This window comes from Trachypithecus francoisi, unplaced genomic scaffold, assembly GCF_009764315.1.
Source record: "Trachypithecus francoisi isolate TF-2019V2 unplaced genomic scaffold, Tfra_2.0 Lachesis_group3, whole genome shotgun sequence".
Classification (NCBI taxonomy): Eukaryota; Metazoa; Chordata; class Mammalia; order Primates; family Cercopithecidae; genus Trachypithecus; species Trachypithecus francoisi.
In genome coordinates, this window is record NW_022681468.1 from 31,780,534 (window position 1) to 31,803,448 (window position 22,915).

Here is a 22,915-nt window from a genome sequence, read left to right on the forward strand (position 1 = left end):
GGAAGAAGCAACCTGTGCAACAAGGCAGAGCTTGCTGTGTGACCATCAGCCACCCAGGGTTCAGAAGACCTTAGAGAGGGCTAAAGAGCGGGTCTGACCTTGCGCATGAAAGATGAGTTGACTCAGGCTGGGTTGAGAAGGAAAAGGAGGGACTTGCGGGTGGAGAACCCTGAGTGAACAAAGACCCAGGCGTGGGAAAGCTTAGGATGGGTTTAGAAGGGAAAACTATTCCACTGTGAGCATAGCTCGCTTTAGGACATAGTAGGGTAGAAAGCTGAGAAGGTGGGTTGAGAGCCAGCCCGTAGCTCTGGAAAGCTTGTGGGTTGAGAATCTGAGTCTAGAAGCAAGTTTCTTAACTTCTCTGAGCCTCAGTTATTTCTTCTGTAGCCAGGTGAGGCTCTTGGGGATTAGATGAACTCACAGGGAAAAGCACTTTGTAAACCAAACAGAGAGGCTTACTGTAACTTATAAGCAAGAGAATAGCATAAAGAAGAAAGAGAGGAAAAGAAGGAAGACGTCTCAAATAGAAATCAGCAGATCTTGGTGACTGGCAGGATTTGGAGAAGGAAGGAGGTAGGGCAGAGAGCTGACTATGAACCCGATGGAGGGTCCGAGGAATGGAGCCTGAGAGGGGAGCTGTTCTGGAAAGGGGCGGGAAGGAAAAGGAGGAGTTTGTTTTGGGTACAGTGAGTTTGAAGTTAAAACTGGACATGCAAGGGGAAGCGTCTGACAGGCAGAATTCAATAGCACTGCACACATAGATCTGCCTCCTAGAAATTACCACATGTCAAACCAACTCTATGTGGGAGCGTCTGTATCACACAAAAAGATCAATGCAGTGTAGGGTAACCTGCTTCACTCATGCAGCTATCACACAAAGAACATTATATTCTGTGGGTTTTAAATGCTAGGGTACATCATGGAATATCTCAAGTTCTGACTGGCTGTCAGAATGTAACCAACTGCTTTTTTTTCTTTTGAGATGGAGTCTGGCTCTGTCACCCAGGCTGGAGTGCAGTGGCACAATCTTGGCTCACTGCAACCTCTGCCTCCAAGGTTCAAGCAATTCTCGTGCCTCAGCCACCCAAGTAGCTAGGATTACAGGCATGTGCCATCACGCCCGGCTAATTTTTATATATTTAGTAGAGACAGGGTTTCACTGTGTTAGCCAGGCTGGTCTCGAACTCCTGGCTTCAAGTGATCTGCCTGCCTCAGCCTCCCAAAGTGCTGGGATTACAGGCATGAGCCACTGCGCCCGGCCAGAATGTAACTAACTGCCTTTAGTTCTACTGCCTTCCATACTCAAAGAGTTATTAGTTGGCTCTACATATTTATTTATTGCGTAAGTATAAGTTGAGTTCAGAAGAATCTTTTTTTAAAAACCATGATTGTAGAAGTGGTTTGTGACTTTATAACAGCAATTACCTAATTTGTTTTCCTAATTAATGAAGGAACTGAGCAAAGATCTTTCTCGCATTAATTATGAAGCATGTACCTCTGGCTGCATTTTTGTTGATTGTTTTGCCTTCTGTTAGATATTTATTGCCCCAGAGAAAATGAAACCATTTGTTATTTTAGAATAGAATTAGTACATGTTAAGGTTCTGCCTCCTACACTGTGGTCAGCAAAGGCAGTAGAAAGAATACAAGGCGAAGGGCTGTGTGTCCTGGCTTTTAATCCTGGCTGTGTGACCTTGGCAACGTCACTTCCTCTCTCTGGGCCTCAGTTTCCTCCCAGAAAATAGGATGATTGGCCCAGGGGACTTTAAGCATTAAGATTGTTTAAATTGGCAGGGCATGGTGGCTCACGCCTGCAATCCCAGCACTTTGGGAGGCCGAGGTGGGAGGATCACTTGTGTCCAGGAGTTCAAGACCAGCCTAGGCAACACACGGAAACCTCATCTCTACAAAAAACAGAAAATTAGCCAGGCGTGGTGGTGTGCCTGTAGTACCAGCTACTCAGGAGGCTGAGGTGGGGGATCACTTGAGCCTGGGAGTACAAGGCTGCGGTGAGCTATGACTGTGCCACCGCACTCCAGCCTGGGTGACAAAGTGAGACTCTCTCAAAAACAGCAACAGCAACAACAAAAGATCGTCTGAATCTACATTTTTAAAAAGCTATTCTAAGGCACATAAAATACAATTCCACTAACTTGTTATAAGAGCTGAGAAGCAGCCTGATATGCCCTTTGAGCCTGAAAGACCTGTCTGGATTAAAATCCTGACTCTGCTACTTGCTAGCTATGCTTCCGCGAACGAGTTTCCTAATTTCTTTTGAGTCTGGGCAACCTGCATATTGTGTGGGGCACAGAGGAAGCCCCAGGTTCTCATCCTGACTCGGCCACTGTGTGATCTTGAACTTCATCAATGGATGAGACTCCATTTCCTCCTCCCAGGGCCACTGTGACCATCAAGGAGAGAGTGGCTGTGAAGACCAGAGGGCACCAGGGGAATGTGAGATAGCATTATTGCTACTAACATCTAAAGAACCTGGGTTAGGACAGCATTGTGAGAGAAGCTGCCAGCATTATATAAGGCAGAAACTCAGGGCTACTGCTCCTGACTGCAGACGGAGGAGGTACTGAGGTAGCCCCAGGGCCTGTGGGGTGTGGCCCTGACCCCTCCCAAGGCCTGCCCCTTCCCCCGGGTTCAGGGCTCGGCTAGTCTAGGCAGGCAAACTCTGAGATGCAGTAAGAATCTTGCAAGCGTAGATCTGGGTGTCCAGGGGTCAAGGGTGGGATGGTGGTTTTTTACCTATGATATATATACAGTTGTCTCTCAGTAGCCATGGGCAATTGGTCCCAGGACTCCCCAAGGATACCAAAATCCGAGGATGCTCAAGTTCCTTATATAAAATGGAGCGTTATTTGGATATTACCTATACATATCTCCCATATACTTTAAATCATCTCTAGGTTACTTATAATGACTAATACGATGTAAATGCTATGTAAATAGCTGCTATGCTGTGTTGTTTAGGTAATAATGACAAGGAAAAAAGTCTGCATGTGTTCACTACAGATGCTTTTTTTCTGAATATTTTTGATCTGCTGTTTGTCAAATCACAGATGCAGAATGCTTGGCTATGAAAGGCCGCCTGTAGATATATGTCCCAACTGTATATATACCCTTACTTAATAATTAATATTCATGAAAAATTAATACATGTATCTCTGAGCCTTGTATTTTATCTATTAAAAATAAACTACAAGAGAATCCCCCAGGTCTGCAGGCACTGACTGTCAAGACAGCCGCCTGCATTCACGCCTTAAACTTCACACCCAACCTCTGCTTCCAAGGCTGGGGAGGAGGAGGAGAACACAGGGGTGAGGGGAGGACTGGGCTTGGGCCCAGACAATGCTGCCCAAATCTCCTCCCAGACCCCAAGGCCACACGCTTCTCTCTCACTGGAACAACATGACACTTCCAAAACTGATCCTTCTACCCCAATCTGTGCCCCACGTTGCCGCCAGAGGGATCTTTTGAAGGTATGCGTCTCCCTTCCTGCAGCCCTTCAGTGGCTCTCCATGACCATATAATTCATCATCCTAGTTCAGCACTTGTACGAGTGAAAGAAGGGGCTACTAATTATTAGGCCAGGACAACAGACACAGACTGGGCATGCCTCAGGCAACCCAGCATCTAGCATCACCCTATTATGAGGGATCTGGGCCCTGCCTGCCTCTCCACCCCACCGCTTGGTACTCTAAACTCCAGCTGGTATCCTTTTCAATGCCTTAAACACATCCTTAAACAGCACCTTTTGCCTTTGCTTGAGCCCTTCCATTCCTCATAACCCCCTAGGGCCTCCATCTCACTGCTCCTACTCCTCTTTTATGTCTGAATGGAAGCAGCCTTTCCTTAGCCTAGACCAGGACAGGGCCCTTGCTGTGTGTTCTCACAGCTCACTGGGCTTGCCCGACATGACGCTCGGCACACGTCACTATTCCTTGTTTCCTGCCTCCCATCCCACTGCCGACACCGCCTGCCTGCCCTCTGTGTCCCAGGCACTCACTAAACACCTACTAAATGGATGAGTGGATCAGCAAAGGATGAATAAATCCAAGCCCACCACTCGCTAGCAGTGTGACCTTAGCCAAGTGACTTGACCTCTCTGAGCTGCAGGTCAGTCTCTAAAATTGGGATAAATAAATTATCTCACTGAAATGTTACAAGGATTAAATAAAACATGGGAAATGCCTGGCACACCATAGGTGCTCAGCTAGTGCTATTGGACTGTGAAGGGCAGTGAGTGCCGTTCCTTGGGCACCAACTCTATTGCACTGGTGTATCACTAACATGCTGTCCGCTCAGCCGTATCTCGCCTGGCAATTGGCTGACAAGCTCTTGAAGGCAGGGATCTCACGCGAAGCTTCTCTAGTCCCTGCTGTTTCTCATCCAGCTCTGCTCATGGCAGGCACTCGGTGCTGGAAATGAGGTATGTGACACTTCATCCATCTTGAAGGCTCGTGTCTTAGAAACTTCCTGAAGATTCTCAGCCCAATGTTGTAGCACCCTCTCTTCCAACGGGCTCCCAGATCCAGGAGTCTAACTCCTGTCTACAGTAACCATTCCCTGCCCTGGACACTCACAGCCTGGAGGTAGATACATGGCCCCATGCTGTCTACACCCATGATCACAGAATAGCTCTCTGCTTGTTGCAAGTATGAGAAGATGCCCACAGACCCTCCAGAGTCCAAGAACACCAGGCCAATCTAGCCTTGTCTCTCCAGCTCCCACAGGAGGGCTGTGTCTGCTCCTTCCTGTGTGCCCCCAATGTACCCAACACAGGAATGCACATTTAGTACATGCTTAAAAATACCTGTTGAATCAATTAATGAACAAAAGAGCAAATGAATGAATGAATGAATGAATGCCAATATAGCAGAGATGTGGACAAATTACTTAGCCCCCACACTTCCTTAGTTTCCTTATCTGTAGAAAGAAAATAATGAAGGTACCCACTTCATATGGTTATTATCCCAATAAAATGAGATGATGTACATACAGCATTTAGCACAGCACCCAACTTTACAAATAGTGGCAACTATTGTTAATTACTGTGTATTTACAGAATAGGACCTGCCCCACTCTGTTATTATTATACATTATCGTTATTATTATTTAGCAGTGAAACAATGATTAGGGGTGGAAAGACCAGAGACTCCTGGCCTGGACTGATTAGCTTTCTGGTCATGTTCCCTCACTGCCAGCCACCATTTCTGAGATGCAGGGAAGCTCTAAGAGGCAGGACTCGGGAGAAAAAGAACAAACATCCTGCTTGGCACATTCCAAATGAAAGGGCAGGTAGGCCAGGAGGAAAAGCAACCCCTGGCTGACCTCTGCATGTAGAGCTGACCTCTGATTCCCAGAGGCAGCATCAAAGAGCTTGGAGGTCACCTTCAGTGGAGCTGAGGGGCTGGCCAGATGGCATGCAGGGCTGGATAAGCCACCTGCAGCTAAGGGAAGGAGCTTTTCTCTGTGCATAGGTAGCCAGGCCAGAAGCTGTGTCCAGTGCCTACATGCAGGATGTTACTACCTAGCTTCACTGGCACCCACCCTAGACAACTTTGGTAGCCACTAGGGAACCAAAATAGAGAGTGGCAGTCCTGGACGATCTGAGTCAATCAGCACCAAGGGTCTATCCTCAGTGGAGGGGAACTTGGCTCCTCCTTCCTTCTTGGGCTTCCAGGGGTTGTGTGGGCAGGAACAGCTGAAGGCTGCCCTTGGTTGTCTTAGTTCAGAGATAGGAGAGGAAACAGGAGGTAGCAAAGAGCAGAGGGGTCAAGGCTGCTTTGGCAGCTGCCAGCAGATGCTCATTGACTACAGAGACATCTGATGGCCTGTACCGGTCCAGAGTACACAAGCTCACTCCAAGGAATGGCAGGCCTCCCCACCCACCCAGTCAGCTCACCCGCTGCAGAAACTCCGTGCGCTCCTTCTTCTTGTTCCGGCATCGGGCTGCTGCAACTTTGTTCTTCTCCCGGCGCCTTTTCCTTCGCTCCTCTTCCTCATCTAGCTGTGAGGGCACAGAGCCACTGATTAGACATTGAGGCAGGCTTGGAATACAGCTTCTCTCCTGACACACAGACAGAGGGACAACTTCGCCTTTCTAACTCATGTCTCGGCAGTGAACAAGTGATCACTTCTGCCAGCCCACTGCCTGGAGAGTTGGAAATATCTCCCAGCCAGTCCAAGGATCCTCTTAGAGCATCCCAGGGAGGAGTCAGAAGCCAAAAAGGGCAGGGATTCTGCTATGGTTTGAATGTGTCTCCCAAACTTCAAGTGTTAGAAACTTAATCCCCAATGCAACAGTGTTGAGAGGTGACACCTTTAAGAGGTGATTAGTAACAATATTAATGAATGGATTAATGTTGTTATTAGAAAAGGGGGTTTGTTATAAAAGGAAATTTGGTCCTTTCTTGCTCTCTTGTACTCTCTTGCTTTCCCACCTTCTGCCCTAGGATGATACAGCAAGAAGGCCCTCACAAGACACCAGCACCTTGCTGTTGGAATTCACAACCTCTAGAACTGTGAGAAATAAATTTCTTTTCTTTATAAATTACTCAGTTGGTGGTATTCTGTAATAGCAACACAAAATGGACTAAGACAGATATCTGGGTTCAGATGTCCTGAGGGAGAAGCAAGCCCAGAGACTTAGGAGGCCCCTTGCTTCTGTCCCCAGGGTCCCTCAGCTCTCCCACAGGTGGGCATCCTAGGGGAAGAATATGCAAAAGCCGAGAAAAGGATTAAAGCCAGATGAGGAGTTCAGGAGGCCAGGAGCCTGGCAAGTCTACTCACATAGAGGTGGCACCCAACGGGCGGTGACGGCCTTTTCTTTTGCCCAGCCCAAGCCCTCTGGGTACAATTTTCCAGGCCAGTCATTCCCAGGCACTTCCTTTAAAAATGCCTTGGGCGGGCCGGGCGCGGTGGCTCAAGCCTGTAATCCCAGCACTTTGGGAGGCTGAGACGGGCAGATCACGAGGTCAGGAGATCGAGACCATCCTGGCTAACATGGTGAAACCCCGTCTCTACTAAAAAATACAAAAAACTAGCCGGGCGAGGTGGCGGGTGCCTGTAGTCCCAGCTACTTGGGAGGCTGAGGCAGGAGAATGGCGTGAACCCGGGAGGCGGAGCTTGCAGTGAGCTGAGATCCAGCCACTGCACTCCAGCCCGGTGACAGAGTGAGACTCCGTCTCAAAAAAAAAAAAAAAAATGCCTTGGGCATGGACACAGGTTCTACATTCCACTGCCACCCCTTCCCACCTCCTTGACTATCTTTGTCCTCTCCACTTACCTTCTGTTGGGATTTAAGATCTTCCCTGCCCCTCCATACCCAATATTCCTTTCTTGGTCCTTCCAAATGCTGGGATCCATTTCCTCTTGTCACTAACAGTCTCCCCAGCCTAGGATGCCCACCTGTGGGAGAGCTGAAGGACCCTGGGGCACAAGCAAGGGGCCTCCTGAGTCTCCGGGCTTGCTTCTTCCTCAGGACATGTTAAGAAATTCACTATGCATGAAACGGGACCCCTTGAATGGGGAGAAGGAGACTCACTGCCCACTAGCACAGACTTCAAATAAAAGTTGCTGTTGTTATTGTTCCATTAGTAATAATAACAAAAGGTGCCATTTGTTGCCTACGTTGCTAAATGCTTTAAACACATATCATTTAATCCTCACTATCAAAGTCTTATGAGGAAGTTACTATTACTGTACCATTTTACAGATGGTGAGACTGAGGCTCAATAGTTCAATTTGCCCAAGGCCATACAACTAGAAAATAGCAGAGTCAGGATTCAAACTTAGATTTCTGTGGTTTCAACCATCCTGCTCCTGACCACTAGCCCTTACGGCCCTAGCCCATCAGGAGCACGTTGATGTGGCACTTCTTGCTGTCCATTACCTACCAGGAAAATCTGAAGGACACCCAGGACCAGCTGGGCTGGGGACAGCCCAGAGTCATAGGCCATTAGAGAAGCCGTTGGATTGCCCTGGGCTTGCCAACTCTCTCACTTCTCCAGCCAGGGAGAAGGGTGCGGGGGGTGACTCTGGCAGCCCAAGGCCTGGAACGAGGTCTCAGCCCAAAGGGCTATAGGCCAGGAAAATAAACAGCCTCTCTCTGCACACTCCCAGCATGCTCTGGGGGCTCAGGACAGAGTGTCTGGGCCCGAGACCAGCACCATGGCCATCAGCACAGGCCTTGGCAGGGCAGCCCCCTTTCTGCCTCCTCACCACCTCTGAGCTTCTCCCTGCCCGACTCCCACCCCACCTGGGAGTCAGCTGCAGAGGCACCTCGTCAATACCGCCACACCCAAGCACCTCCCAGTCCCTTGGCCTTCTTTGAAACTGAACCAGAAGTGACAGCTCCTCTGGCTGACCTGTATCTGGGAAAATAGAAACCTGGCTGAAATTGATTCCGCCCAACCTTAACCTCACCCCCAACAAGGCCAAGGTAACCGTGACGACAGGCAGAGGGAAGGAACTGGAGGAAGTGGCTGGCGGTGCAATCTCCCTTCGACCAGGAGGGTTTGCCCACAAACTGCCAAGGTGATGTGTGCAGACTGGGTACTGCAGGACCTTGTGTCCTCCCCTGAGCAACCAACCTCTGTCCTCCAAGGCTTCACTCCCTACCCCATCCTGCACATGGCCTTATTCCACAGAAAGTCAGAAGCAGACGGAAGCTGCTTTAGCAGCAATGCAAAAAGATTCAGAGCTGGAATAAAGTTTAAGAGATCAACTGGGCCAGGCTGAGGCCCAGGTCAGGGGTCGCTCCTCCTCCCCTCTCCAGTCACATTCATTCCCTCCTGCATCACCCTCTACTCCAAATGTCTCACCCTTCTCCAAGCCAGCCAGGCCCTCTCAGCCTTGAGTGAGATATCCTTCCTTTCCCACTTGGTTAAACTCTTACTCAACCTCGAGAGTAAACATCACCTCCTCCAGGAAGGGTCCTTTGACTCCCCAGATAGAATCAGCTGCTTTTAGCTAAAAACAGAACTATCATTCAACCCAGCAATCCCATTCCTGAGTATATACCCAAAGGAATAGAAGTCGTTCTACCATAAAGACATATGCATGTGTATGTTCATTGCAGCACTATTCACAATAGCAAAGACACGGAATCAACCTGAATGCTCAATGCCAGACTGGATAAAGAAAATGTGGTACATATATACCATGGAATATTATGCAGCCATAAAAAGGAACAGGATCATGTCTTTCGTGGGAATATGTATGGAGCTCAGGTTATTAGCAAACTACCACAGGAACAGAAAACCAAATACTGCATGTTCTCACTGATAAGTGGGAGCTAAATGATGACAACACATGGACACAAAGGGGGAACAACACACACTGGGGCCTATTTGAGGGTGGAAGTTGGGAGGAGGGAGAGGATCAGAAAAAATAACTATTGGCTACTAGGCTTAGAACCTGGGTGATGAAATAATCTGTACAACAAACCCTTGTGACACGAATGTACCTATATAACATATCTGCACATGTACCCCTGCACCTAAAATAAAAGTTAAAAAAGAAAAAGAATCCGCTGCTTCTTTGGCGCTGCTACAGCACTGTAGGAGTCTCCATCGCATCCTACCACAAGCCTTGGTTTGTGTGGGTGCCTGTTTTCCCTGCTAGCCTGGAGGACGGGACCTGAGCATTCCTGGCACCTGGTACAGCGCATGGCACTCAGGAGGGGCTCAACAAATGTCACTCAGATGAGTGACTGGAATTCAGGATTCCGGAGAGAGATGCTACAGGCTTGGGTTCTTTCATTACAAAGTGATTTATTACCCATGTTTGAATCTACATGGCCTTTTCCCCAGCACTCACGGGAGCTTTCTCTGCTGGGGTAGCCTCTTCTCTCTGTTTACAGTAGGCCAGCAAAGCTTGGAGACTGGAGCCTGCCTTCCCTAGAAGCAGAGTTTAGATTTGGGGGCACAGGCCCCTGATAGCTATGGCAAGTCTGCATGAGTCCTAAGCAGGCCAGGAAAAAATTCAGGGTATGTGCTGAGGCCTAGAGCCCCCAGTTCCACAGCCACCACCAGCTTCCAAGCCCAGCCCCAGGCCTTTCCTGCACCCATTCCCCCAACCTTGGCTGGTATCTCCCAATGAGGCAAGATGTTCCCAAACTCCCATCCTCACACCTTCCCCATTGAAACTGTGCTGCATCACCCCTAAATCCTCAAGCTGCTATTTAAGAGCTGCCCAGAGATGTAGAAAACAGCTGTTAAGGTCCTACCAGAAATGAGATAGGCATTTGGCAGAGCCCCTCTGCCTTCATGCCTCACAGCTAACTTGGAGACTCTCCCCAGCCCTCCCTGGGACTCCTTCGTCCCCAGAGTCAGGGCTGCTGCCTCCTTCTTCCTGGTGCTTCTTGAATTCTCTAAAGCATTTGCCCATGTGTGGGAGAAAGACGGTAGAGAGTATTTGTACCACACGCGGTTCTGACATCTGAAACCGGAACCCCAAACTGGCTGACAATGATTTGTTTCTGCAGATACAGCTGGAAGAACCAGGATGTTTGAGGAGGAGGCAGCTCAATACATTTAAAGAACCATGAGCCGGGCGCAGTGGCTCAAGCCTGTAATCCCAGCACTTTGGGAGGCCGAGACGGGCGGATCACGAGGTCAGGAGATGGAGACCATCCTGGCTAACAGGGTGAAACCCCGTCTCTACTAAAAAAATACAAAAAACTAGCCGGGCGAGGTAGCGGGCGCCTGTAGTCCCAGCTACTCGGGAGGCTGAGGCAGGAGAATGGCGTGAACCCGGGAGGCGGAGCTTGCAGTGAGCTGAGATCTGGCCACTGCACCCCAGCCTGGGCGACAGAGCGAGACTTCGTCTCAAAAAAAAAAAAAACAACAACAACAACAACAACAAAAAAAGAACCATGAGATGCGGGCTGCGGGTGGGAGGGGAGCATGCTTTTCCCTGTTCGCAAACTTAGCATTGGCTCTGTTTTACTGCAGTTTCCCAGGAAGGCCCAAGGGCAAGGTCATCTGGATCCTGGCAGTGAGGGGTGCTGCTGCGCCACACTTCACATTGGATGGAGAGACCTGGGGACTTAGGACCATGAGGGTCCTCTTGTGGAGCAGCCCCGCCTCACCCAGACCCGTCCTCAGACAGCCTGCTCTCAAGCCCCTGCCACAGCTGACCGGACGAGGCATGAGCAGCTGAGCTGAGCTGTACTCACCGTCCTGGAATTTTAAATTGGTCTGGGAGATCCTGAGTGCTGGACTGAGGGGTCATGCAGGGCCGGGCAACCAACTTCAGTCACAGGCCCGGAGAGGCAGGAACATCGGGCTGTGAAGTTTAGGGTGAGCAGAGACCACAGACCACGTGGCAAGAGAGAAACAGCCACGCAGCTCCAAGAGGGGGTCAGGGAGACAAAGAAACAGGCAAAGAGAGGGAAAGGGGGATGGAGCCTCTTAATGGCCAAGTTCAACCAGAAGCCAGAGTGGAAGGACTCCTGAGTAATGTCGTCCATTGATATGGGCCACCTGGGGCACAGAGCAGGGTAAAACGGGAATGGACCTGCTGGGCAAAGGGGACTATTCCGTGTATGAATCTATCTCTGTGATTGACATAAGTCCACCCACAGTCCTGGCCCCAGTCAGGGCCTGCAGGCAGGAGTCAATGACAACAGCAGTTGGGAGATTCCTACAGGGCCCGTGGTCATCCCCACAGCGAGCACTTCCTGGATGTTTGCCAGGAGTCAGGCACTGTGGAGTGCGGCTGACTGACAGCACAATCAGCCTCACCTGAGCACTTGTTAGAAATGCAGTCTTGAAGGCCACCCGGACCTACTGAATCAGGGTCTGCATGCAGTACGTGCACACGCAGATTTGTGTGCCTAGAGAAGTTTGCCCTGGAGCCAGTTAAGGACTCACACAGGCCATTTAGCAGGTTGTAATGATTCCACCTGCAAAATACATCTCTAAGGTGTCCACCACATTCTCCATCCCTGCTGCCTCCAGCCTGGTCCAAGCCCTTGTCGCCTCTGCCCTGTACGACTGCAATGGCTCCTAAGGGCTCTCCCTGGCTAAAACAGAAGTCAGCTCCTCTGCTTGCAACCCTCCAACAGCTTCTATCACACGTGACCCACAGAACCGAGAAAACTGGCCCCTCCTGCCTCTCTAACCTTCCACTACATCGCCCTCCTCTACCCCTCAACTCCAACAACGGGCCTCCTTCCTATCCCTCAAAATGACAAGTTCTTCCCTGTCCCCTGGGTTTGCACTTGCTGCTCCTTCTGCTGCCACTTCTTGACTTCTTTACTGACCACCCTAAACTAAAAGCCCTGTCCTGTTACCATCTCCCTGTGTATTTCCTTCAAGGTGCGTTCACTAATAGCACTTACCTTTTTCACATACATGTTTGCCTGCCCACTGTCAGTTTCCCATGAAAACCTTAGTTAATCTATATAAATACCTCAGTCTATCATCACCTTCACCACTATCACTCAGCCACCAGAGCTGAGCATGGCACAGAATGGGTGTTTATTAACTAAATTAACTACATTTAATTTGCCGTCCCAAGTAAGTTACCCAGCACGGCTCTATCAGCTTCCCTGCTTTTGCAGATGAGGAAACTACGAATATCAAGGCTGCATAGATGCTCAGTGACAGCTCAGGATTCGAATCCAGGTCTTTGGGCCCCAGGGCCCGAGCACATCCCGCTCTTCAAGGGGTGGGTGGTCTGAGCGTGGTCACTGCCCTTAGAGTTAGAAGTTTTTAACATGTTTTAAAAAACGTTATTGCACAGTTTACATGAAGGTGTAACATTCAAGCTCCACGGTTTAAAGGAGGGGATGTCACCAGCTCCTCTCCGGCCTAACCCTCACCCATTTCTGTGTTTCTCATGCCTGGTCTGCAGGTGGCGCGGCATTTCCACAGTGACAAACAGCAGCCCAGATGTGATTTTGAATTCTGACTTTTCATAAGCGTTTTCAAAAATATAGCTTGTAGGACCCACAAAGAGACAGAATGAGAAAGAGAAATGACATTCTCAACCCAGGGCACTGAAAATACAGAAACTCTCACATGGACAAAGAAAGGAAGTAATAAGTGAAAATAGATAAAAAAGAAAACCCAAAAAACCCTAGCACTAACCAGAGTAGCATAGGTCTGAAGGGCTCTGTCTCATACTAAGAATTGTTGCCTGGGCAGAGAGAACCAGGCTAATCTGAGACTTGAGGCATCAGAGTTGACAGTGTGAGCTTTGGTTGGTGGGACTGGGGGGTGGTCTTTAAGACCTGAGTTCCTCCAGAAGCTCTGCTGTAGACCAGCTGTGTGCTCCTGCGCAAGTTACTTGGCCTCTCTGAGCCTCCGTTCCTCACTGGTACAGGAAGGTACTGAGCCCTGCCGCACATGGTAGTAATGAGGACTGGGTTCCAGCCCAGAGCCAGGAGCACAGGAAGAGTTCCGTGATGCCAGCTTCCCTGCCTGCCTTCCCCGGCAAGGCGGAGGCGGTGCTATTGCAGCAGCGGCACACTGGCCTGCCTCCGGGCAGAACGCGGCACAGAAAGACCTGCGGAGAGGGAGGAGCAGGGTGGGGGGTTCTGGGCATGCTGAGCTGTCAGTGAGCAGGCCTGGAGTAACAGCCCCGCAGCCTCCAAATCTAGCCTCGAGCCTCACACAGCCAGCCGGGCCCACCAGGGCCCCCCTGCATGGAAGAGCCACATTTCAACACCAGGGACCCATGAGCACCCTGGGAAGTAAACACCCAAATACCAAACATACCAGACATTCCCCCACATAAACAGGGCTGCACTGAGCCAGGGGCTGCGGTCCTTCCCCACTTCCCCACCCCCCATCAACAAAGTAGGGCAGTTCAGGGACAAGACCTTGGCCTGCCCAGCCAGCTAGGCCCACAGCCTCCTCCCACCCCAGGAGGGAGGAATGAGGAAACCCCAGGGGCTCTCAGCCAACTCCCTTGCTGACCCCCTGCAGCCTGCAGAGGCCAGGCCCTCCCAGCATCCCCCATGGGGTTGAGCTGTTGGAAACTCTCTGCCCTCCTGTCTCTCCCATCATCTCTTGCCAGGCCTTCTTACTCAGTGGCCAAGGTCTGGACCTCAGCTGTGAAATACTGAGCTGTTTCAGTGAACAGCGGGCAGGGCTTTAGGAGAAAATTCAAGACAAATGGTCAGTCTAAGGCTGGGGTTGCAAACTCACATCACCTCAGGGGTCAAGCAAGTAACTCACCATTAGTGAAGGAGGAGGGCTGGATGGGGCGGTGTCCACCCCTCCTGCCATGGGAGGGGACACTAGCCCCAGTGGGATGCAGGCTCAGTGCTGCTAATTCTTCCAAGTTTTCAAAAAAATATAAATTTTTAAAATAAAATCTCCCAATTTTGAATGTCAGCAACAAATTCCGTTTTGAAAGGAACACCGCATGAGCCAAACAAAGCACATGTGTGGGCTGCACTGGCCCACGGCTGCTGGTTCATGACCTCCGGCAGGCAGCTGACCCTAGCGCGCTTGTCCTCAGGAGCCTGGGCTCTGGTCACCACAGTGCCCTACTCTGTGACCTCGAGTCAATCAGGTCAGCTCTCAGATCCTGGGGCTCATCTTTAATAAGCACAAGTAGCTCCCAGTTCTCACTAACCTTCAAACACACCTGCAAGGTGGGTCTCAGTGGCCTTATTTTACAAGTGAGAAAACTGAGGCTCAGCGAGGTGGAGTGTCTGCCCGAGGCTGCCGAGCTGGGAAAAGACAGGGATTGACTCCATTCCATCAGGCTACCTTCCACATGGTGGGCTGGACTAAAATCTCCGCAAAGTCCTTTCCAGCTCTGACTTCTCTGGGTTTTTATTCATCCAGCCTTCGAGGGCAGCGTAGGCCTGCTTGAGGGTAGAAGGGGTGGGATATAGGAAGGGTGCCCCTAACTTCTTATAAGAAGTTTCTTAGCTGGGCGCAGTGGTGTACACCGGTAGTCCCAGCCACTCAGGAGGCTGAGGCTGGAGGATTGCTGGAGCCCAGGATGTTGAGACCGCAGTGAGCCGTGATTGTGCCACTGCACTCCAGCCCGGGCAACAGAGCAAGACTCTGTCTCAAGAAAAAGAAAAAAGAAGTTTCTGCTTTTACAGACTCTCAGTGCCAGGGGCTCTTGGAAGCAGCAAGGCTAATCCCTAGATTTTACAGATGAGGAAACTGAGTCCCAGAGAAGCAGCAAGGCTAATCCCTAGATTTTACAGATGAGGAAACTGAGTCCCAGAGAAGCAGCAAGGCTAGTCCCTAGATTTTACAGATGAGGAAACTGAGTCCCAGAGAAGGAAATGGCTTGCTCTTGAAGACAGGGATTGGATCTTCACAGACCAGCCCAGAGGACACTGCTCAGTCCATCCTCCTGGGAGGCTCTGCCTGACTGTGCATCATCCCTTTTTCCTGAATTTTTCCATGCCCTGGACCCGCTCCCCCACACCTGCCCATCCTCTGACCTTGCCTTTCCAGTCTCCTGCTTCTTCCCATCCCTTCGGGGCTGTTTTCCAGGTCCCATCCTTGGCCTGCTACTCTCCTCACTCGATATGCATGGCCTGTGGGTCTCCGTTTTCATTTACCCAAAGGTTTCAGCCACCACCCATACACTAATGCCAACCAAATCTGAATGTGCAGACCCAAATATCCAAGTGCCCGCTGGGCCAGACGCTCAATGTGGATGTCCCTGAGGGCTCACTACCCGCCTCCCCATACCCCCATCCCTCTTGTTATCCCCAATTTTGATCACACCAGCCATCCAATTCTAGATTTTAAATCTTCCTCAGATTTGCTCCCCCCATCCACCCCCACTGTCACTTTCCAGGCCCACTCTCTCTCCTGGACTACTGCCCCAGGCCCCCAGGAGGCCTCCAGATCCTGCACAACCATCCTCCACCCTAGCCATCAGAAGGAATCTTTCTAAAATGCAAATTTGACCCAGTTACTGTCCACCTTACCCTCAGGATGAGGCCCAAGCTCCTATGTCAAATGAGGTTGCTGAGACTTGGCCCCACCTGCTGTGTTCTTACCACCTGTCGATCCCAGGGTTCCGTTCTATGCTCTTGAAACACTGAGGTGCTACATACCGTACGCTTCCCTGGCCTGCATGCCTTTGTCCTGCTGTCCCCTTAGCTTACTTCTCATGTCTCCTGTACATGCAGCTGGAGCATCACTTCCCACAGGAAGCCCTCCCTGATTTCATGCCCTGTAGGCTGAGGAGGTGTCCCTCTGCTCTGAGCGTATCCTGGCTCTACTGTATTATATTCTATTCTCTGTTTCTGACTCCTCCAATAAACTGGGAGTTCCACAAGGGCAAAGTCTGCATCTTACTGACTTTTTGTGTGCTTAGCACCTTGCATGGTTAGGGAGGAAGGGAGGCCTTATCCACAGAGCTGGTGACCTGGGCAAGAACCCAGAACTCCTGACTCCAAGTCCAGGGCTCTTTCTACTTCACTGCAGCTGCCCCCAACACCAGGATGTAATCAAGCACATTCACCTGTGAACAAACCCACACACTGGACCCTGGGCTCACTCAAATCAGCTCAGCCAACCACCAGGTGAAGGCTCTGAACAAGAGCTGGCAGAGGCAATGGCTCCACCTGCCAAGATGAGTCACTCGGCTCCCATGGCTGGGGGCGCGGGTGGATAAGTCATTGCTCCGTGTGCACAGCATCTACAGGAAACGGTGGGGAGCAGGGCTGCATACTAAGCTCCAGCCTTAGATTCTGCAACTGAGAAGACCCAGAGACCCTGGATCCTGGCTGCAACCTCAGGCCAGGAACTCAAGGTCAGAGAAGGGGAATGAGTGTGCCCAGGTCCTGGGTCAGACAGTGACAGGACCAACTGAAAGGCTACTGCTTTCTGGGAAGAGGCAGGGGACACCCTCTGTACGAACTGAAAGCCTGACACCCTACAATCTTTGTGGGGCATCAGAGCCCACAGGTGGATCCTTCCAAACTGACTCCTCGGTCTCCTCACATCTCAGCAATCTGCAGCATGTTTCTGATCATGGCCCTCCCAACTCCCCTTGTCCATAGTAAAAACCTTCTTCTGCATTAAGAGATCCCCAAAAACAATAGGCCGCTGAGGTGTGAGGCTGGTTTATATGAACAGAATAGGAAAAGGCCATTCTCTCAAAAACCAGTGGAGAACAGTCCCATTTCCACAGCTAAGAAAAGACAGCATTGTGTTTGGAACAAAGCCTGAGAAAGCCAGCTAGGCAGGGTGACACCCATTTACAGCCGGTTTTGCTAAGGAAAGAGCAAACACTGTTACTACAAAAGTGAGAACGAGTCCAGGAGACGCAGGAAAAATCACCTTGGCACAGACAGAAAACCTAACACTGAAGAGAAAAAGAGATGATGATTGCTAGGAAATCCTTTTGCTGGAGAAGAGCTATTTGGGGAAGGATGTCTTTTGCTGAAATATGTCTATTTCAGGCCCATTTCATATTTATGATTTAGTGGGGTCTCGTTTCCCACTAGGCAATCAATCTGTTTTCTTGTCCAATTGACAGTCACTTCAAAAGATGAGAAAAGGAGAGAAATGGTGGCCCCCACAAGACCCTCACCACCCCCAAAAAGACTGGTGAGAAGAAGCAGAATGCATCTGGTAGGGAAAAATCTGTCTTCTTCTCAAAGAGTTAATAATACAGCTGAAACTGACTCTTTAACAACAACAAATGGTGTAATATGCCTTGATTACACTGGGTCAAAAATGGAGACAAGAGCTCCTGCAAAATGACTCTATCTACAATTAAATGAAAATGCAGTCGTTGCACAGAATATTTATGAACGAGGCTGTTCTGAAAGTCCCGAGCTGGCCAAAGTAGGAGAACATTTCAAGTGCCATCTTATTAAAGCCTTTGAAAGTCATTTGTCTTTCATCATGAAGGTGAAAAACAAGGTCCTTGGCTTAATTATTCTCTACCAAGGCAGTTCCATTTAATCTGTATGCAGGGTGTGTGGCTAAAACGTGCATTTCAGCCAATTTTTTCAAGCACAAGGCACAGATAACAGACAAATCTCCCAGCAAAGGCAAACTCTCCATCAAGAATACTGAACACCAGCTAATATAAACCCCACCGAGGTGAGAGGGCCACACAGTTCACAACCACGAGTATCTGGCCCAGAGGATGGAAGAGGGGTTTTACCAAGAGTGATTTATTTAAGGAGATGGATGTAATTTAGGTGCAGAGAGGAGGTATGGAAGGGCTTTGCCATACTGAGGCAGATGGAGTGGGACACAGAGCTCCCCATTGCCAGGGCTATGGAGTGGATCCTCAGTTATCAGACCAGAACTGCTGAGAACTCTGGGTCAGCAGCAGCAAATGAGGGCTCCTTTGGCATGAGAACAGCTTCTCTGATTCTCTCTTCTAAAACAATGAAGGAACCAGCCTATTGACAAGCTTGGCAGCTTAATTAATTGGGAAGTCCCTTAGGGCACGGACACGGCAATGTTGAGCATCTCAAGACATGGAAATAACTGGTTTGGAAACGCTAAGGTGTTTGCTGACTCAGAAGGCAACCCCTGCCTTACACAGATTCAGGGGACCATAAGCATTAATGAGTATCCAATGGCAGGTGCATCCATCTAGGAAGCTTGAGATAGGTGTTGAGAAAAATGTGGTTTTAGATCCTTTATTCTCAGAATCTCTGCCAGTCAGAGCTGGAAGGGGCGACCATGTAGACATGCTCTGCATGTGCAGAGAGCATCAGAATGCCCTGGGGGGCTTATTGCATCATGGATTTCTGGGCCCCACCCTTTAGAGAGTGTGCTTCAGTATGTTTAGGTTAAGACCCAAGAATTTGCATTTCTAACAAGCTCCCAGATGCGGACCCCACTTTAAGTAGCATCCATTGGTTTCAGCAACAGAAACATCTTGTTCAAATGATACCACAAAATACTCAACAGGTTAAGGCGGTATATATTTTACTTATGGGCTTACTTAAGGGCTTACAATTGCATCATATCCTTATTATAGTCATTTAATGAGAACAAAAAGATATGTTTTGGCTGGTGCAAAACCTTTAACTCAGAGGTTATCTGGGATGTTTGCAGGTTTCTGATAATCTTGTATCCAAATTATTCCTGTCTTTTGTTTTTCTTGCACAGATTAGTAGTTAGTTACAGATGGTAGGTAGGTAATAGCTAGCTAGCTAGCTAGATAGATAGGCTGGGCGTGGTGGCTCACGCCTGTAATCCCAGCACTTTGGGAGGCCAAGGCAGGCGGATCACTCTGAGCTCAGGTGTTCGAGACCAGCCTGGGCAACATGGCAAAACCCCATCTCTACTAAAAATACAAAAATTAGTGAGGCATGGTGGTGCACACCTGTATTCCCAGCTATTCAGGAGGCTGAGGCAGGAGAATCACTTGAACCCCAGAGGCGGAGGTTGCAGTGAGCCGAGATCACACCACTGCACTCCAGCCTGGGTGACAGTGAGACTCTATCTCAAAAAACAAACAAAAAAAAGATAGATAGATAATGCCTCATCAGCTTGCTTTCCACTCTCAAAATGCTCATCAGTTAATGCGAAGTAGCAGGAAGAGCTTTGTTCGGAAGTCTATGTAAAATAGATTAACCTGGCACCAGCTGTCACCTTGGCAGTGCTCTCCAAGGTGTTAGATCTGATAACTAATAGGTATGAGCATGTGTGTGGATCTTGTCTTTTTAAAATAATAGATAAAATTATGCTTTAAAAATGAGACCCTGGCAAGTGATTTAATCTTCTGAGCCTCAGCTCCCTAACAACTCATGCTACGAATAACACTAACTCATAGGGTTGTTGGAACAGATCAGAGATGATGTCTACAAAAGAAGTTTGCAACTATAAAGTGCATTGCTTGTGTATGACTTCTGACCTGAACACAGATGTCCTTGCTTCTTCAAAGACCTGGGCTGGTTTCTCACCTGAATTACCAGGGTTTTCAGCTAATGGCTACAGGTTAGAACACCTGCCAGCCCCACTCAGACCAACTGAATCAGGATCAATATTTTTGAAAGACTTTCCGGGGAATTCTAATCAGTAGTCAGAGTTAGAAACTGCTGTTCTATACCATATATCCTCCCTAGTTCTATATTAAATCCTATCAGATTGTTCTCCTTGCTCCTGGATAGATACTAGCAATAAAAAGGAAAAGAGGCTTCTTCACTGCCGCTGGTCTAAAAGGGGATTTTAATAACCCTAGCAACTAATTCTGGAACATTGCTACACACTGGAGGATTTGCATACATTATTCCTTTTCAGCCTCCCCACAACCCTGTAAGGCAGATATTCTTCTTCTCCATTTTTAAAAGAGTTTATTGGGATCAAACTCACACATGCCATACAATTTGTCCATTAAAGTGTACAATTCACCGACTTGTATTATATCCAGAGTTGTGCAACCATCACGACAATCAATTTGAGAACATTTTCATCACCCCCAAAAGAAACCTCATATCCCTTGGCCATCACTCCCCACTCCTCTCATCTCCCCACCCCTAGGCAACTGGCTCTACTTCCTGTCTCTATGAATTTGCCTGTTCTGGACGTTTCGTCTAAATGGAACCACACAATATGTGGTCTCTTGTGGCTGGCTTCTTTTACACAGCATACTATTTTCAAGGTTCATCCATATTACAGCATGTATCAGTTCTTCATTCCTTTCTATGGCTAAATAATAATCCATTGTATAGATAGACCATGTTTTATTTATTCATGTACCAAATGATGGACATTTGAGCTGCTTCCACTTTGGAGCTATTGTGAATAATGCCGCTATAAACGCTCAGGTACGTTTTTGTGTGGACATGTTTTCCTTCCTGTTGGGTATATATGTAGGAGTGAAATTGCTGGATCGCATGGGAACTCTGTTTAGCCCTTTGAGGAACCGCCAGACTGTTTTCCAAAGTGGCTGCATCATTTTACATTCCCACAATCAATTCATGACGACAGCTTCTCCACATTCTCACCAATATCTGTTATTATCTCTCTTTTTCCATTATAGTCATCCCAGTGGGTGCAAAATAGTATCTCATCATGGTTTTGACTTGTATTTCCTTGATGGCTATGATGTTGAGCATTTTTTCATGTGCTTATTCACCATTTATATATTTTCTTTGGAGAAATGAGTATTGAGATCCTTTGCCCATTTTTCTACTGGGTTATTTGTCTTATTATTGAGATGTAATCATTATTTATATATTCTAGATACAAGTCCCTTATTAGAGCTATGATTTGCAAACATTTTCTATCATTCTGTGGATTGTCTTTTTACTTTGTGTCCTTTGAAGTACCAAAGTTTTTAATTTTGATGATGTCCAATTTATTTTTTATTTTGTTGCTTTTATTTTTGGCGTAAAATCTAAGAAACCACTACCTAATCCAAGGTCATAAAGATTTATGGCTGTTTTCTTCTAAGAGTATTCTAGTTTTCACTCTTAAATTTAGTTCGTTGATCCATTTTGAGATAATTTATGTATATGGTACTAGGTACTAGGTAGGGGTCTGTTCCCCTAATTTTACAAGGGATGAAGTTGAATTTCAAATATCTAGTGAAGTCTCCAGAGCCAAACCATTCCAGTGCAGCAGTCCTGCTTTGCTACATTGCCTCCAAAAAGGCAAGGGTTTTTATTTGCGGGGGTTGGGTAGTTGGTAGGGTGTAGGGAGGACTACAGAGGCAAACCACAGAGAAGTTTGTCAGAGCATACACATGCACTATGCTCAGTGAAAGGGGACCCTGCAGTCACAGAGCAGAGCACAATCAATGAGCCCCAGCATATGGCAGGTTGTACACAACCTCGAGGGGTGGCTAAACCCAGAGGAGGCCCAGGCCCTCACTCCCAGCACTTTCACATCCTGCCTGAATCCACCTGAATCCATCCGTAAGTGCTTCTAGACCTCCATGCTGCAACCTCAGGCCAGGTTGCCTTGTGCCTTTTGGGCACAGTAGAAGGAAGAAAGACTTAAATGGCTTCACAGTTGTTCAGTCAGATGAGCCTCCCCCAGGAGAGGACTCAGTTTCCCAACGCTGAGTCCATGTTGCCAGTGGACCTGGAAACATCAAAGTAAGATGGCAGGATTGACAGAAGGGTTGACAGCCCATCTTAAGGCTGCTAAAAAAAACTGATGGTTGATGGGAATCCAACGATGACATTAACACCACAGGAAACAAGATAAGGGGTCACAGAAGGCAGCTTAGGGGAAAACAGAGGCTTGAAGAGCCTTCTCATTTATAGTTTGTGATGATAACTAAAACTCCAGCTGCATCTAAACTGTATAAACAACCAGAAACTGGAAAGTCTGCTTGCTTCCCTGAAACCCAGGTCATAGGCTAACACTTTAGAAAGCTCAGTGCTGTCAGAATAGGTAGTTCACTACACATGGAATCAGTCTCTAACAAAGGTAATTTATGGACATACTGCACTACAGTCAAGGTCATCTTTCGCACAGCACCTCACTTAATCTTCATGGTGAAGCTCTATCATGAGGACGTGGATCCAGTCGCCATGTGGCGTATGTGCAGGAAGCTGCACTACTTTGGAAAGGGCAGTTTGGATTTCCTCCTGTTACAGATGAGGAAACGAGCTAACTTTTCCAAGGTTATGCTAGGAATGCATGAGAGCCAGACTTCGAACCCAGAACTTGCACCCAAGCCCAGGGCTCTTCCCAGGCCCCAGAAGCAGCCCCTCTGGTTAGGAAGCCTGGATGTGCCCTGCTCCCACAACACCTCAGACCACCCACCATTTCCGAGGGCAAAATACCCTCAGGTCAATACAAGCCCAAGAAACAGGCTTTTGATTCAATTATAAAAACTACCTTGCATGATCAACACATTTGAAAAGTGAGTCACAAGCCTACCTTACATCTGGGTCTTAGTAAGTGCCAGGCATCATGTGAAACCTTTAGCAGCATTAGTTCATTTCATTATCATAGCAACAGCAGGGCTTGGTGACTCAC

General features: G+C 48.6%; 1 protein-coding gene across 6 annotated transcripts in view; it reads right to left on the reverse strand.

Annotated features, from left to right (window-relative positions):
* JDP2 (Jun dimerization protein 2) overlaps window positions 1–22,915 on the reverse strand; it is a 43,431-nt gene that overhangs the window by 3,026 nt on the left and 17,490 nt on the right. For all 6 annotated transcript variants that reach the window (XM_033187385.1, XM_033187386.1, XM_033187383.1 and 3 more), the window contains one exon: window positions 5,914–6,018. In XM_033187385.1, the coding sequence (XP_033043276.1) occupies window positions 5,914–6,018 (105 nt within the window). The remainder of the gene's footprint in view (window positions 1–5,913; window positions 6,019–22,915) is intronic.